The 16,139-nt window shown below is 39.9% G+C and overlaps 1 protein-coding gene across 1 annotated transcript in view; it reads left to right on the plus strand.

Moving 5' to 3' along the window:
* TDRD15 (tudor domain containing 15) overlaps positions 1-12,744 on the plus strand; it is a 105,613-nt gene extending 92,869 nt beyond the window's left edge. The window contains exon 5 of the mRNA XM_043917184.1: positions 12,662-12,744. Within this exon, the coding sequence (XP_043773119.1) occupies positions 12,662-12,744 (83 nt within the window). The remainder of the gene's footprint in view (positions 1-12,661) is intronic.
* Positions 12,745-16,139: the final 3,395 nt, after the last annotated feature.

Consider the following 16,139-nt stretch of genomic DNA (forward strand, 5'->3'; position numbering starts at 1 on the left):
GGAAACTGGGAGGAAAGGCCTGGGGAAACTTGCCCTACCAGTTATCAAAGTATACTCTCAAGTAAATGTAATAGGAATAATGTGGTACTGGAAAAGAAATAGATAGATAAATGAAAGAGAAGAGAACATTCATAAGTAGAGTCTAGTTTATATTAGAATTTTATATATGATGGAGTCAGCACTTCTAATCAATGGAGAAAATCTTGACAATTCAGTCAAAAATCTTACAGCAATTGGTTTGTGTTAGCAAGAAATTTAAATCGGGTCTCTGTTCACATTTTACACATAAGAAGATCCAGCAGAATTAAAGATTAAATACATATTTTTAATATAATATGTTATTAAGAGAAAATTTCCTTCAAGTCAGTGGAAAAGGTGCCACAGCAAACTACTGAGGAAAAGAACACAAATTTGACTTCATGAAGTTTAGAATTTCCGTATGATATATTGTAATATTCATTCTTTCAATCAACTAATACTTGCCCTGTAGCTACTATATGCAAGGTACAACTGGGAACACCATAGAGTTACTGTGGTATACAGTGAGTTAATATCTTAAATGTATAAAGAATTCTTACAAATCAATAGAAGATGAACAACTTGAGAAAAAAATGGAAAAAATACAAATAAATGTAATTTATTACAGTGTAAAAAACCAATAGACCAATGAAAAAATGAAAAGCTTCCTAATCAGAGATGTACTTTAAAAAAAGGAGATATAATTTTTTATTTATCATATTAATAAAGATTTAAAGGCGTGATAGTATCCACTATTGGTAAGGGTACAAGCAAGTAAATATCTTGACTTCTCTTGTGAAAATATAAATTACACAGCTTTTGGAGGGCAATTTGGCAGTGTGTAATAATGTTTAAAATGTGCATAACTTTATACCCAGCAAATCTATTTCTAGAAATGAATCCTAAAGAAATATCTGCCTAAGTGTGCTGAGACTTATGCAAAAGACTTTCCCTTGCAGCAATGCTTATAGTAACTAAAAGTGAAAATTACCTAAGCATCTATCCACAGGGATTGGTTAATGAATTGTGTTATATCCATACAATGATATTCTGTGAAACTGTCCCCAAAATAAGTTAATTATTTGTGTTGTTGTTGTTGTTGTTTTAGTTCAGTTTAGTTGCTCAGTCATGTCTGACTCTTTGCGACCCCATGGACTGCAGGATGCCAGGCCTCCCTGTCCATCACCAACTCCCGGAGTTTACTCAAACTCATGTCCATCAAGTCGGTGATGCCATCCAACCATCTCATCCTCTGTCGTCCCCTTCTCCTCCTGCCTTCAATTTTTCCCAGCATCAGAGTCTTTTCCAATGAGTCAGTTCTTCACATCAGGTGGCCAGAGTGTTGGAGTTTCAGCTTCAACATCGGTCCTTCCAATGAACTCTCAGGACTGATCTCCTTTAGGATGGACTGGTTGGATCTCTTTGCTGTCCAAGGGACTGTCAAGAGTCTTCTCCAACACCACAGTTCAAAAGCATCAATTCTTCAGTGCTTAGCGTTCTTTATAGTTCAACTCTCACATCCATCCATGACTACTGGAAAAACCATGGCCTTGACTAGATGGACCTAGTCACTAAGTAATGTCTGACTCTTTGTGGCTTCATGGACTGTAGCTTCATAGACTGCCGGGCTTCTTTGTCCATCAGATTTCCCAGGCAAGAATATTGGAATGGGTTGCCATTTCCTTCTCTAGGGGATTATCCCGACCCCATATCTTCTGCATTGGCAGATGGGTTCATTACCACTGAACCACTAAGGAAGCCCCAATTATTTGTACAACTACATGTAAATGAAAGTGAAAGTCACTCAGTCATGTCTGACTCTTTGCGACCCCATGGACTATACAGTCCATGGAATTCTCCAGGCCAGAATACTGGAGTGTGTACCCATTCCCTTCTCCAGGGGATCTTCACAACCCAGGGATTGAACCCAGGTCTCCCGCATTGCAGGCAGATTCTTTACCAACTGAGCCACAAGGAAAACCTTGTTTACATGTAAACATGCCCATAATATATCATTATATTAAGAAAGTCAGTTTTGTAGTATGTAGAGAATGTCTTCCTTCATAAAGTATGTATGTGTAGGTATTAGAAAAATATATAGATACATAATTATGCTTGAAGTAGCATAAAAGTGTTAATGATCATTGTATGTGAGGTATGGGATTTCTGGGGATTTGTATTCCCTTCTCTAAATATATCAGTATGTTTTGGATTTATTGAAATAAAAAACCCATTGCTTTCATTGGAAAAGGAGGGATATTCTCACTTGAACAAATTAAAACATGAGGCCATAAAAAATATTTTAAGGTTAAAGCCCTATTCTGTATATATTTACTGTGAGGATTTATAGAGTCTTAAACTCAGAAAGCATCTTTTTGTCGCTTTGAGAACTTTGTTTTGTTGGTCCTTAGCAGTCATTTTGGTGAACATTTCTTTAGGGCCAGATATGGAGAGTCACAATGATAACTAGTTTGTGATGCCTTACCCTAAAGAACATGAAGTTCTATAATGTGATCTGTTTGATTTAGTAAGATGAGCTTTCAGCTCTGGTCAGTTCCCCAGCAATAGCACCTATGGAGTGCTTCAGTGTATTTGAGGACATCCTAAAGATTCATAATTACAAGGTTTACAGAGGTGACTCACGGGTTTAGCCTACTGCCTGTCTTTGGCCACCCTGGTTTAGATGCAGGCGCTCCTTTCACAGAGCAAACCAGAGTCAGGGGGCATTTCCCTAAACACACTGATTTCCTAGAGTCCTTGCTTGAGAAATCTGAGATTCTGATCGAACCTTTCCCACATATGCTTCAGATATATTTTCTCAAACTATAACCTCTCCCTAGATTGCCCTTCACTGTCTCTGTTTGCTTATATCTGCACATTCTCCAATGTCCAATCAAAGTGTATTTTTTGTGATGTCTTTATTGACTCCTCATAGAAGTGATGTGCTCATTCCATAAGCTCCTGTACCTTTTTATACCTCTTTAAGTATAACATTGATTATGCACTGCCTTGTGGTCTCATGATGACTGTATATACTCCATGTTCTCTAAGAGAATGCAAGCTATGTGGTCCCATCATTTAGCAAGCACTGTACTGGAAACATATGAACTATGTATTTTTGAGTAAGTGATGGATGAATGAATATTCAGACAGATTTTTTTTTTTTGTCTAGTTCCATGGTTGCATTACTACCTCCTAAGGGGTGTTTTGGAAATTTATAGGAGACACTTGTGGTTATCATAATGATTGGGCAGAATCACTGACACTTACTAGACATGAACTAGTTATACTAGGGCTTCCCAGGTGGCACAGTGGTAAACACTTCTGCCAATGCAGGAGATGCGAGAGACATGGGTTAGATCCCAGGGTCAGGAAGATTCACTGGAGAAGGAAATGGCAACCCACTCCAGTATTCCTGCCTGGAAAATCCCATGGAGAGAGGAGCCTGGTGAGCGCCAGTCCATGGGGTCACAAAGAGTTGGACATGATTGAGTGACTGAGCATGCACATAAAATTTAGGGGCTATCCTTCAATCTGTAGTACAATTTTTTCACAGTGAGTAATCCTCTGTCTCATGAATTTTGAATGACCCACCAGATGTTCAGGTAGGTGGAAAGCATGTTCATAATCATTTGGGCCTAGAAGCAAGCTCCATTTTTTTATATATAAAAACAAAGTTTATTTTTGTATCATTTTTCTCTTTACTGAATTCTCCAGGGATGTAGCCACTATGTAAATTGAGAAAAATTGTATTCTTTTTTGTTTGAAATTTTACCAAGTGTTGGTTCACCATTTTGGAAAATCCCATCACTGACTGAAATGCTGCTTATCATGACTGAATTGCCAACATAGTACTTTTGCATAGATGTGTATTTGTAGAGGTTTCATTCATGCAGCCATCTGTTTTATGTGTTTTGGGGTGGGCATGCCCAAGCATTCACTTATGAAAATATATGTCATTTTATTATAGATTGCTTTCTGCTTGTTTCTCTTTTATATTACCAATAAGACACTTTATTACTTTACAGTTGTGCATAGGAAAGCTATATTGTCTTTGAATTTCATTTCAAGATAGTGAAAGGGGCATTAGTTCTGATAAGTTTGAAAACTCATCTAGGTTGTCAGTTTTTATATCTATTAACCATGGAAAACTTGGGTGCTTTGTTGCAGTTCCAGAAATGTTGTCTAAGTTGTTCTCAATGAAAATAAACTTACGCCAATGGCCTCAGTTAAAAAACTGACATTTCAACAGAGCTTGAGGGATATCTTTGAACATTCTTTGGCATTGCCTTTCTTTGGGATTGGAATGAAAACTGCCCTTTTCCAGTCCTGTGGCCACTGCTGAATTTTCCAAATTTGCTGGCATATTGAGTGCAGCACTTTCACAGCATCATCTTTTAGGATTTGAAATAACTGAACTGGAATTCCATCACCTCCAGTCGCTTTGTTCATAGTGATGCTTCCTAAGGCCCATGTGACTTCGCATTCCAGGATGTCTGATTCTAGGTGAGTGATCACACCATCATGGTTACCTGGGTTGTGAAAATCTTTTTGGTATAGTTTTTCTGTGTATTCTTGCCACCTCTTCTTAATATCTTCTGCTTCTATTAGGTCCATACCATTTCTGTCCTTTATTGAGCCCACCTTTGCATGAAATGTTCCCTTGATATCCTCTAATTTTCTTTTCTTTTCTTTTCTTTTTCATTTATTTTTATTAGTTAGAGGCTAATTACTTCACAACATTGCAGTGGGTTTTGTCATACATTGACACGAATCAGCCATGGAGTTACACGTATTCCCCATCCCGATCCCCCCTCCCACCTCCCTCTCCACCTGATTCCTCTGGGTCTTCCCAGTGCACCAGGCCTGAGCACTTGTCTCATGCATCCCACCTGGGCTGGTGATCTGTTTCACTATAGATAATATACATGCTGTTCTCTCGAAATATCCCACCCTCGCCTTCTCCCACAGAGTCCAAAAGTCTGTTCTGTACGTCTGTGTCTCTTTTTCTGTTTTGCATATAGGGTTATCGTTACCATCTTTCTAAATTCCATATACATGTGTTAGTATGCTGTAATGTTCTTTATCTTTCTGGCTTACTTCACTCTGTATAATGGGCTCCAGTTTCATCCATCTCATTAGAACTGATTCAAATGAATTCTTTTTAACGGCTGAGTAATATTCCATGGTGTATATGTGCCACCGCTTCCTTATCCATTCATCTGCTGATGGGCATCTAGGTTGCTTCCATGTCTTGGCTATTATAAACAGTGCTGCGATGAACATTGCGGTACACGTGTCTCTTTCAGATCTGGTTTCCTCAGTGTGTATGCCCATCAGAGGGATTGCTGGGTCATATGGCAGTTCTATTTCCAGTTTTTTAAGAAATCTCCACACTGTTCTCCATAGTGGCTGTACTAGTTTGCATTCCCACCAACAGTGTAAGAGGGTTCCCTTTTCTCCACACCCTCTCCAGCATTTATTGCTTGTAGACTTTTGGATAGCAGCCATCCTGACTGGCGTGTGATGGTACCTCATTGTGGTTTTGATTTGCATTTCTCTGATAATGAGTGATGTTGAGCATCTTTTCATGTGTTTGTTAGCCATCTGTATGTCTTCTTTGGAGAAATGTCTGTTTAGTTCTTTGGCCCATTTTTTTGATTGGGTCATTTATTTTTCTGGAATTGAGCTTCAGGAGTTGCTTGTATATTTTTGAGATTAATCCTTTGTCTGTTTCTTCATTTGCTATTATTTTCTCCCAATCTGAGGGCTGTCTTTTCACCTTGCTTATAGTTTCCTTTGTTGTGCAAAAGCTTTTAAGTTTCATCAGGTCCTATTTGTTTACTTTTGCTTTTATTTCCAATATCCTGGTAGGTGGGTCATAGAGGATCCTGCTGTGATTCATGTCAGAGAGTGTTTTGCCTATGTTCTCCTCTAGGAGTTTTATAGTTTCTGGTCTTACATTTAGATCTTTAGTCCATTTTGAGTTTATTTTTGTGTATGGTGTTAGAAAGTGTTCTAGTTTCATTCTTTTACAAGTGATTGACCAGTTTTCCCAGCACCACTTGCTAAAGAGGTTGTCTTTTTTCCATTGTATTCTCTTGCCTCCTTTGTCAAAGATAAGGTGTCTATAGGTTCGTGGATTTATCTCTGGGCTTTCTATTCTGTTCCATTGATCTATATTTCTGTCTTTGTGCCAGTACCATACTGTCTTGATGACTGTGGCTTTGTAGTAGAGTCTGAAGTCAGGCAGGTTGATTCCTCCAGTTCCATTCTTCTTTCTCAAGATTACTTTGGCTATTCGAGGTTTTTTGTATTTCCATACAAATTGTGAAATTCTTTGGTCTAGTTCTGTGAAAAATACCGTTGGTAGCTTGATAGGGATTGCATTGAATCTATAGATTGCTTTGGGTAGAATAGCCATTTTGACAATATTGATTCTTCCAATCCATGAACACGGTGTGTTTCTCCATCTGTTTGTGTCCTCTTTGATTTCTTTCATCAGTGTTTTATAGTTTTCTATGTATAGGTCTTTTGTTTCTTTAGGTAGATATACTCCTAAGTATTTTATTCTTTTTGTTGCAATGGTGAATGACATTGTTTCCTTAATTTCTCCTTCTGTTTTCTCATTGTTAGTGTATAGGAATGCAAGGGATTTCTGTGTGTTAATTTTATATCCTGCAACTTTACTATATTCGTTGATTAGCTCTAGTAATTTTCTGGTAGTCTTTAGGGTTTTCTATGTAGAGGATCATGTCATCTGCAAACAGCGAGAGTTTCACTTCTTTTCCTATCTGGATTCCTTTTACTTCTTTTTCTGCTCTGACTGCTGTGGCCAAAACTTCCAAAACTATGTTGAATAGTAGTGGTGAGAGTGGGCACCCTTGTCTTGTTCCTGATTTCAGGGGAAATGCTTTCAATTTTTCACCATTGAGGGTAATGCTTGCTTGGGTTTGTCATATATAGCTTTTATTATGTTGAGGTATGTTCCTTCTATTCCTGCTTTCTGGAGAGTTTTAGTCATAAATGGATGTTGAATTTTGTCAAAGGCTTTCTCTGCTTCTATTGAGATAATCATATGGTTTTTATCTTTCAATTTGTTAATGTGGTGTATTACATTGATTGATTTGCAGATATTAAAGAATCCTTGCATTCCTGGGATAAAGCCCACTTGGTCATGGTGTATGATTTTTTTTAATATGTTGTTGGATTCTGTTTGCTAGAATTTTGTTAAGGATTTTTGCATCTATGTTCATCAGTGATATTGGCCTGTAGTTTTCTTTTTTTGTGGCATCTTTGTCTGGTTTTGGAATTAGGGTGATGGTGGCCTCATAGAATGAGTTTGGAAGTTTACCTTCTTCTGCAATTTTCTGGAAGAGTTTGAGTAAGATAGGTGTTAGCTCTTCTCTAAATTTTTGGTAGAATTCAGCTGTGAAGCCATCTGGTCCTGGGCTTTTGTTTGCTGGAAGATTTCTGATTACAGTTTCGATTTCCTTGCTTGTGACGGGTCTGTTAAGATCTTCTATTTCTTCCTGGTTCAGTTTTGGAAAGTTATACTTTTCTAAGAATTTGACCATTTCTTCCAAGTTGTCCATTTTATTGGCATAGAGCTGCTGGTAGTAGTCTCTTATGATCCTTTGTATTTCAGTGTTGTCTGTTGTGATCTCTCCATTTTCATTTCTAATTTTGTTAATTTGGTTCTTCTCTCTTTGTTTCTTAATGAGTCTTGCTAATGGTTTGTCAATTTTGTTTATTTTTTCAAAAAACCAGCTTTTAGCTTTGTTGATTTTTGCTATGGTCTCTTTAATTTCTTTTGCATTTATTTCTGCCCTAATTTTAAAGATTTCTTTCCTTCTGCTAACCCTGGGGTTCTTCATTTCTTCCTTCTCTAATTGCTTTAGGTGTAGAGTTAGGTTATTTATTTGACTTTTTTCTTGTTTCTTGAGGTAAGCCTGTAATGCTGTGAACCTTCCCCTTAGCACTGCTTTTACAGTGTCCCATAGGTTTTGGGTTGTTGTGTTTTCATTTTCATTCATTTCTATGTATATTTTGATTTCTTTTTTGATTTCTTCTATGACTTGTTGGTTATTCAGAAGCGTGTTATTTAGCCTCCATATGTTTGAATTTTTAACAATTTTTTTTCCTGTAATTGAGATCTAATCTTACTGCACAGTGGTCAGAAAAGATGACTGGAATGATTTCAATTTTTTTGAATTTTCCAAGGCTAGATTTATGGCCCAGGATGTGATCTATTCTGGAGAAGGTTCCGTGTGCACTTAAAAAAATAGGTGAAGTTGATTGTTTTGGGGTGAAATGTCCTATAGATATCAATTAGGTCTAGCTGGTCCATTGTGTCATTTAAGGTTTGTGTTTCCTTGTTAATTTTCTGCTTAGTTGATCTATCCATAGTTGTGAGTGTAAAGTCTCCCACTATTATTGTGTTACTATTAATTTCCTCTTTCATACTCATTAGCGTTTGCCGTACATATTGCGGTGCTCCTATGTTGGGTGCATATATACTTATAATTGTTATATCTTCTTCTTGGATTGATCCTTTGATCATTATGTAGTGTCCTTCTTTGTCTCTTTTCACATCCTTTATTTGAAAGTCTATTTTATCTGACATGAGTAGTGCAACTCCTGCTTTCTTTTGGTCTCCGTTTGCGTGAAATATTTTTTTCCAGCCCTTCGCTTTTAGTCTGTATGTGTCTCTTGTTTTGAGGTGGGTCTCTTGTAGACAGCATATATAGGGGTCTTGTTTTTGTATCCATTCAGCCAATCTTTGTCTTTTGGTTGGGGCATTCAACCCATTTACATTTAGGGTAATTATTGATAGGTGTGGTCCCGTTTCCATTTACTTTGTTGTTTTGGGTTCACGTTTATACAACCTTTCTGCATTTCCTGTCTAGAGAAGATCCTTTAGCATTTGTCGAAGAGCTGGTTTGGTGGTGCTGAATTCTCTCAGCTTTTGCTTGTCTGTAAATCTTTTGAATTCTCTTTCATATCTGAATGAGATCCTTGCTGGGTACAGTAATCTAGGTTGTAGGTTATTCTCTTTCATTACTTTAAGTATGTCCTGCCATTCCCTTCTGGCCTGGAGGGTTTCTATTGATAGATCAGCTGTTATCCTTATGGGAATCCCCTTGTGTGTTATTTGTTGTTTCTCCCTTGCTGCTTTTAGTATTTGTTCTTTGTGTTTGATCTTTGTTAATTTGATTAATATGTGTCTTGGGGTGTTTTGCCTTGGGTTTATCCTGTTTGGGACTCTCTGGGTTTCTTGGACTTGGGTGGCTATTTCCTTCCCCATTTTAGGGAAGTTTTCAGCTATTATCTCCTCGAGTATTTTCTCATGGCCTTTCTTTTTGTCTTCTTCTTCTGGAACTCCTATGATTCGAATGTTGGGGCATTTCACATTGTCCCAGAGGTCCCTGAGGTTGTCCTCATTTCTTTTGATTCTTTTTTCTTTCTTCCTCTCTGCTTCATTTATTTCCACCATTTTATCTTCTACCTCACTTATCCTATCTTCTGTCTCCGTTATTCTACTCTTGGTTCCCTCCAGAGTGTTTTTGATCTCACTTATTGCATTATTCATTTTTAATTGACTCTTTTTTATTTCTTCTAGGTCTTTATTAAACATTTCTTGCACCTTCTCAATCTTTGTCTCCAGGCTATTTATCTGTAACTCCATTTTGTTTTCAAGATTTTGGATCATTTTTATTATCATTATTCTAAATTCTTTTTCAGGTAGATTCCCTATCTCCTCTTCTTTTGTTGACTTGGTGGGCATTTTTTGTGTTCCTTTACCTGTTGGGTGTTTCTCTGCCTTTTCATCTTGTTTAGATTGCTGTGTCTTGAGTAGACTTTCTGTATTCTGGAGGTCTGTGGTTCCTTTTTATTGTGGAGGTTTTACCCAGTGGGTGGGGTTGGACGATTGGCTTGCCAAGGTTTCCTGGTTAGGGAAGCTTGCGTCGGTGTTCTGGTGCATGGAACTAGATTTCTTCTCTCTGGAGTGCAATGGAGTGCCCAGTAATGAGTTTTGAGATGGGTCTATGTGTTAGGTGTGACCTTGGGCAGCCTGTATGTTGACGTTCAGGGCTATGTTCCTGCATTGCTGGAGAATTTGCGTGGTATGTCTTGCTCTAAAACTTATTGGCTCTTGGGTGGTGGTTGGTTTCAGTGTAGGTATGGAGGCTTTTGGACAGTCTCTTATTACTTAATGTTCCATGTAGTCAGGAGTTTTCTGGTGTTCTTAGGTTTTGGGCTTAAGTCTCCTGCCTCTGGATTTCAGTTTTATTCTTCCAACTTCCAGTTGGAGTAGTCTCAAGACTTCTCCAACTATACAGCACTGATAATAAAACTTCTAGGTTAATGGTGAAAAGATTCTCCCCCATGAGGGACACCCAGAGAGTTTCACAGAGTTACATGAAGAAGAGGAGAGGGAGGAGGGAGATAGAGATGAGCAGGAGGAGAAAAAGGGGGACTCAAGAGAAGAGAGACAGATCTACGCAGTTGTCTGTTCCCAGAGTGTTCTCCGTAGCCCAGACACCTACAAGGATTCACAGAATTGGATTGGGAAGAGAAGGGGAAAGGAGGAAATAGAGGTGTTCTGAGGTAGAAAATGGAGAGTCAAGACTGGGAGAGAGTAATCAACACACCCCTGAATAAAAATGGGAACTGAATATTGGATTCTTAAATGTCCACAATTTATATCATATACTGAAAAACAAATATCAAAAATCTAGAGTAGAGGTTAGACTCTTAAAAATACAATATTAAAAACAAAACCCAAAACACAAAAATATTTTAGAAATATATATGAAGTTTGGTTTAAAAATAGGGTTTCTCTTTTTTTTTTGCAAGGTTATAGTGTAATGAAAATGAAAATTAAGGAGTAGTAGAGGAGTAATAGAGGACTTTAAAAGGAAATAAGAGAAAAAGGAAAATAGAAAAAAGAAGAGAAAAAGGAAAAAAAAACAAGAAAAAAAAATTTTTCCTAATTAAAAAAATTGTAAAAATCTATGAAAATGAAAGTTAAGGAGTAATGGGGGAGTAATAGGGAATTTTAAAAGAAAATGGAAAAAATAAAAAAGAAAAAAATTTTTAATTAAAAAAATTAAAAAAAAGTAAAAATATATCTAGGACTTTCTCTGGAGCTGTTGCGGTCAGTGTGGGTTTGGTTCAGTTTCACATAGCTCCTCATTCCAGCTTACACTTCCCGATATCTACAGGCCCCTTCCGGTGTAGTCGGTGTTATCTACAGGGATTTTAATTTGTTGCACTGGTCCCTCCTGAAGCGGTTCCCTTTGTTTATTTGGCTTCTGTTTGCCGGTCTCTTCAGTGCCTAATTTCCGCCCTGACACAGGCGGGCGGAGGTGGTCTCTTATTCAGGTTGCTAGTTCCGTCGCGCTGCGGGGAGGGACTGGCGCTGATTTCCCCGTCTACGCTGCTCAGGCTCCCGGCTGTTCTATATGGAGCTTGCCCTGCGCTGCGCTCCGTTCCAGCCCTCAGGTGTTCCACAAAAGCGCGGACTCGGCTGCGCCTGCGTTTTGTGCCTTCCCCGTCCGAGCGGCTCAGGCAGCCAGGAGCTTGACAGGCGCACTCTCCCTGGGTGCAGGGCGCCTTCTCCCCTCCGCGTCCCCAGCCCCAGTCCCCACCCGTGCTGGTCGGGTGCCTGCGCCCTGTGTCTCACCTCGATCCTCCCGGCTGATGTCGACCATCCAGAATCTCAGGAGGTCTTTGGTTAGAAACTGGAGACCTGTTTGCAGTGCGGTAGGGGATGCGGTCCTTGGGGCTGAGCCTGCCCCTTTCCCCTCCCCCCTGCCTCCTGCCTCCGGCGGGGCTGGGCCGGTCCGCAGCCTGTGAGCTCTTCTCTGGACGTGCTCAGACCCTTTGTTCTGCGAACGGCGGGCAGTGTGTTCGGGCCGGTTAATTTTCTCTCTCTCTCTTGCCGTCCCACAGTTTAAGTTGGTAACTCACAAAAGCTCACTCCGATTGTCCTCAGGGCACTCAGGCCCAGTCCTTACCCTAAGCAATGCCACCCGCTCTTCTCCATTCCACCCTCACTTGCTGGTGGCGGATGCGGGCATCTGGGGTACTTTTCTGCTGGGAGTTGCTTTTAGGCATGTAATCTGTGGGTTTTATTTATTCTTCCCCTCCTAGTCAGGCTGCCCTCGGAGATTCAAAAACTTCCCCCAGACCCGCCAGTGCGAGAGTTTCCTGGTGTTTGGAAACTTCCGCTATTAAGACTCCCTTCCCTGGACGGATCTCCGTCCTTAGCTCTTTTGTCTCTCTTTTTGTCTTTTATATTTTGTCCTACCTCCTTTCGAAGACAATGGGCTGCTTTTCTGGGCGCCTGATGACCTCAGCTAGTGATCAGAAGTTGTTTTGTGAAGTTTGCTCTGCGTTCAATTGTTCTTTTGATGAATTTGTAGGGGAGAAAGTGGTCTCCCTGTCCTATTCCTCTGCCATCTTGGCTCCTCCCCTCCTCTAATTTTCTTGAAGAGATCTCTAGTCTTTCCCATTCTATTGTTTTCCTCTGTTTCTTTGCATTGATCACTGAGGAAGGCTTTCTTATCTTTCCTTGCTATTCTTTGTAACTCTGCATTCAAATGGGTATATCTTTCCTTTTCTCCTCTTGCCTCAGGAGCAGTGGCTTCGAGGCACAGTGGTGATGTCTGTGTGGCGCAGGAGCTACCCCACGTCCAAGGTCAGAAGCGGGGTCCATGAGGAGATACCCTACGTTCAAGGCAAGAAGGAGCAGTGGCTGTGCTTTGCTGGAGCAGCCATGAAGAGATACCCCACGTCCAAGGTAAGAGAAACCCAAGTAAGATGGTAGGCACTGAGAGAGGGCATCAGAGGGCAGACAGACTGAAACCACAATCACAGACAACTAGCCAATCTGATCACATGGACCACAGCCTTATCTAACTCAATGAAACTAAGCCATGCTGTGTAGGGACACCCAAGACAGATGGGTCATGGTGGAGTGGTCTGACAGAATGTGGTCCACTGGAGAAGAGAATGGCAAACCACTTCAGTATTCTTGCCTTGAGAACCCCATGAAGAGTATGAAAAGGCAAAAAGATAGGACACTGAAAGATGAACTCCCCAGGTTGGTAGGTGCCCAATATACTACTGGAGATCAGTGGAGAAATAACTCCAGAAAGAATGAAAGGATGGAGCCAAAGCAAAAACAATGCCCAGTTGTGGATGGGACTGGTGATAGAAGCAAGGTCCGATGCTGTAAAGAGCAGTATTGCATAGGAACCTGGAATGTTAAGTCCATGAATCAAGGCAATTTGGAAGTGGTTGAACAGGAGATGACAAGCATGAATGTCAACATTGTAGGAATCAGCGAAGTAAGGTGGACTGGAATGGGGAATTTAACTCAGTTGACCATTATATCAACTACTGTGGGCAGGAATCCCTTAGAAGAAATGGAGTAGCCATCATAGTCAACAAAAAAGTCTGAAATACAGTACTTGGATGCAATCTCAAAAATGACAGAATGATCTCTGTTCGTTTCCAAGGGAAACAATTCAATATCAAGGTAATCCAAGTCTTTGCCCTGACCAGTAATGCTGAAGAAGCTGAACGGTTCTATGAAGACCTACAAGACCTTTTAGAACTAACACCAAAAAAAGATGTGTTTTTCATTATAGGGGACTGGAATGCAAAAGTAGGAAGTCAAGAAACACCTGGAGTAACAGGCACATTTGGCCCTGGAGTACAGTATGAATCAGGGCAAAGGCTAATAGAGTTTTGCCAAGAGAACACACTGGCCATAGCAAACACCCTCTTCCAACAACACAAGAGAAGACTCTACACATGGACATCACCAGATGATCAACACCAAAATCAGATTGATTATATTATTTGCAGCTAAAGATGGAGAAGCTCTATACAGTCAGCAAAAACAAGACCAGGAGCTGACTGTGGCTCAGATCATGAACTCCTTATTGCCAAATTCAGATTTAAATTGAAGAAAGTGGGGAAAACCACTAGACCATTCAGGTATGACCTAAATCAAATCCCTTATGATTATACAGTGGAAGTGAGAAGTAGATTTAAGGGACTAGATCTGATAGACAGAGTGCCTGATGAACTATGGACGGAGGTTCATGACGTTGTTCAGGAGACAGGGATCAAGACCATCCCCAAGAAAAAGAAATGCAAAAAAGCAAAATGGCTGTCTGAGGAGGGCTTAAAAATATCTGTGAAAAGAAGAGAAGCGAAAGGCAGAGAAAAGGAAAGATATACTCATTTGAGTGCAGAGTTCCAAAGAATAGCAAGGAGAGATAAGAAAGCCTTCCATTTATAAATAAATAGCTCAGAAAATCTTTAATCCAATTTTCTGTTGATGGGCAGGGCTGCGTTCCCTCCTTGTTGTTGACCTGAGACCAAACTATGGTGGAGGTAATGAAGATAATGGCAACCTTCTTCACAATTCCTGTGCAAAGGACTTCAAAAGGATTATAAAGAAAGCTGAGCACCAAAGAATTGATGCTTTTGAACCGTGGTGTTGGAGAAGACTCTTGAGAGCCCCCTGTATTACAAAGAGATCAAACCAGTTAATCCTAAAGGAAGTCAGTCCTGAATATTCATTAGAAGGACTGAGAGTGAAGCTGAAACTCCAATACTTTGGCCACCTGATGCGAAGAACTGACTCATTTGAAAAGACCCTGATGCTGGGAAAGATTGAAGGCAGGAGGAAAAGGGGACAACAGAGGATGAGATGGTTGGATGGCATCTTTGAGTCAATGGACATGAGTTTGAGTAAGCCCTGGGAGTTGGTGATGGACAGGGAAGCCTGGCATCCTGCAGCCCCTGGGGTGGCAAGGAGTTGGACATGACTGAGTGACTGAACTGAACTGAGGGATATCTGGGGAGTTGTTTGCAATATAATCATTGAAAGTTACAGGATAGGGTGAAATTCTCAGGAAGTGTTAAGATGACCAAATATTCTCATCCAAGATTAACCCAGCCGTTAAGCCCTGGGTACCCTCATTTTCAGGGCCTCTCTGATGATTCCAACAGCACTGGTAAGTTTGTCATCTTTTTGGACAGTGATTCTCACATTTAGCCTGCATCAGAATCAGTGAAAATCCTGATTAAAATATAGATTATTGAGCCCTGTTTCCAAAGTTGCTAGTTTAGTAGGTCTGAGGTGGAGCTTGAGTTTTGCAATTTTAACAAGTCCTCAGGTGCTGCTGCTGCTGCTGTTCCCAAGCCCATACACTGAGAACCACTTGGGAGATGCTAGAAATTAATAGATGTTTATTTGCTCATGCCTTGTTTCAATATGGACTTAAAGCAGGTAACGTATTTTTAAAGGAGGAGAAAAAAGAAGAAAAACATGGAGCCAGAAATGAGTCTAATATCAAAATGCAAATTCAACGATCTCATACATTTGCCAAGGAGTTGGGGAGTGTAGAAATATACTGAAAAGTTTTTTGAAAGTCTCTACTGCTAGAAATGCTGCGTGTTTTTGAAATAGAAATCCCCTAAAGCACCTGGAAGAGAAACACTACACTAATGAGAGCTTCTGTTTGGGACAGAGTTTCCATGGCCAGCCTGTGGATGGGGGGTCTGGTACTTCATTGTAGTATAGTTTAAGAAGATAAATACCTAGAGGCTGCTGCACACACACATACACACACACACACACACACACACACACACAAGCATACCCATATGGAATGGACTGAGTAACAGATCCACCATGTGCTTCAATTCAGGCAGTTGTGTTATAGCCACTTAATTGTAAGTAAATGAGTAATTAGCAGCTCTTACATAATTTCTGCTTGTCCCATCAATGTGGTTCATTTTTCATGTGCAGATACCTAACTGGAAAAAACAACAGCAATAGCAATTGGATGTTAAGTGGAGAAAACTGCCAGTTTAAACTTTCTTCCGAAAAGGACAGAGCAGATTTCTATTTTATGTATTCTTCTTTATAAAAATCAGGTCTAATAGTCATAATGAATCCTTCGCAGGCAACCAAGCTTTTCTTTGTTTCTGATTGACTCCTATGGCGTTTGTCTTAATGCTCTTCCATGTGTATAATTCCCTGGAAAATTTAGTACTTAATATTCTGATGGTTTCCAGTACCTGTTTTGTCT

Source organism: Cervus elaphus, chromosome 11 (assembly GCF_910594005.1).
Source record: "Cervus elaphus chromosome 11, mCerEla1.1, whole genome shotgun sequence".
Taxonomy (NCBI): domain Eukaryota; kingdom Metazoa; phylum Chordata; class Mammalia; order Artiodactyla; family Cervidae; genus Cervus; species Cervus elaphus.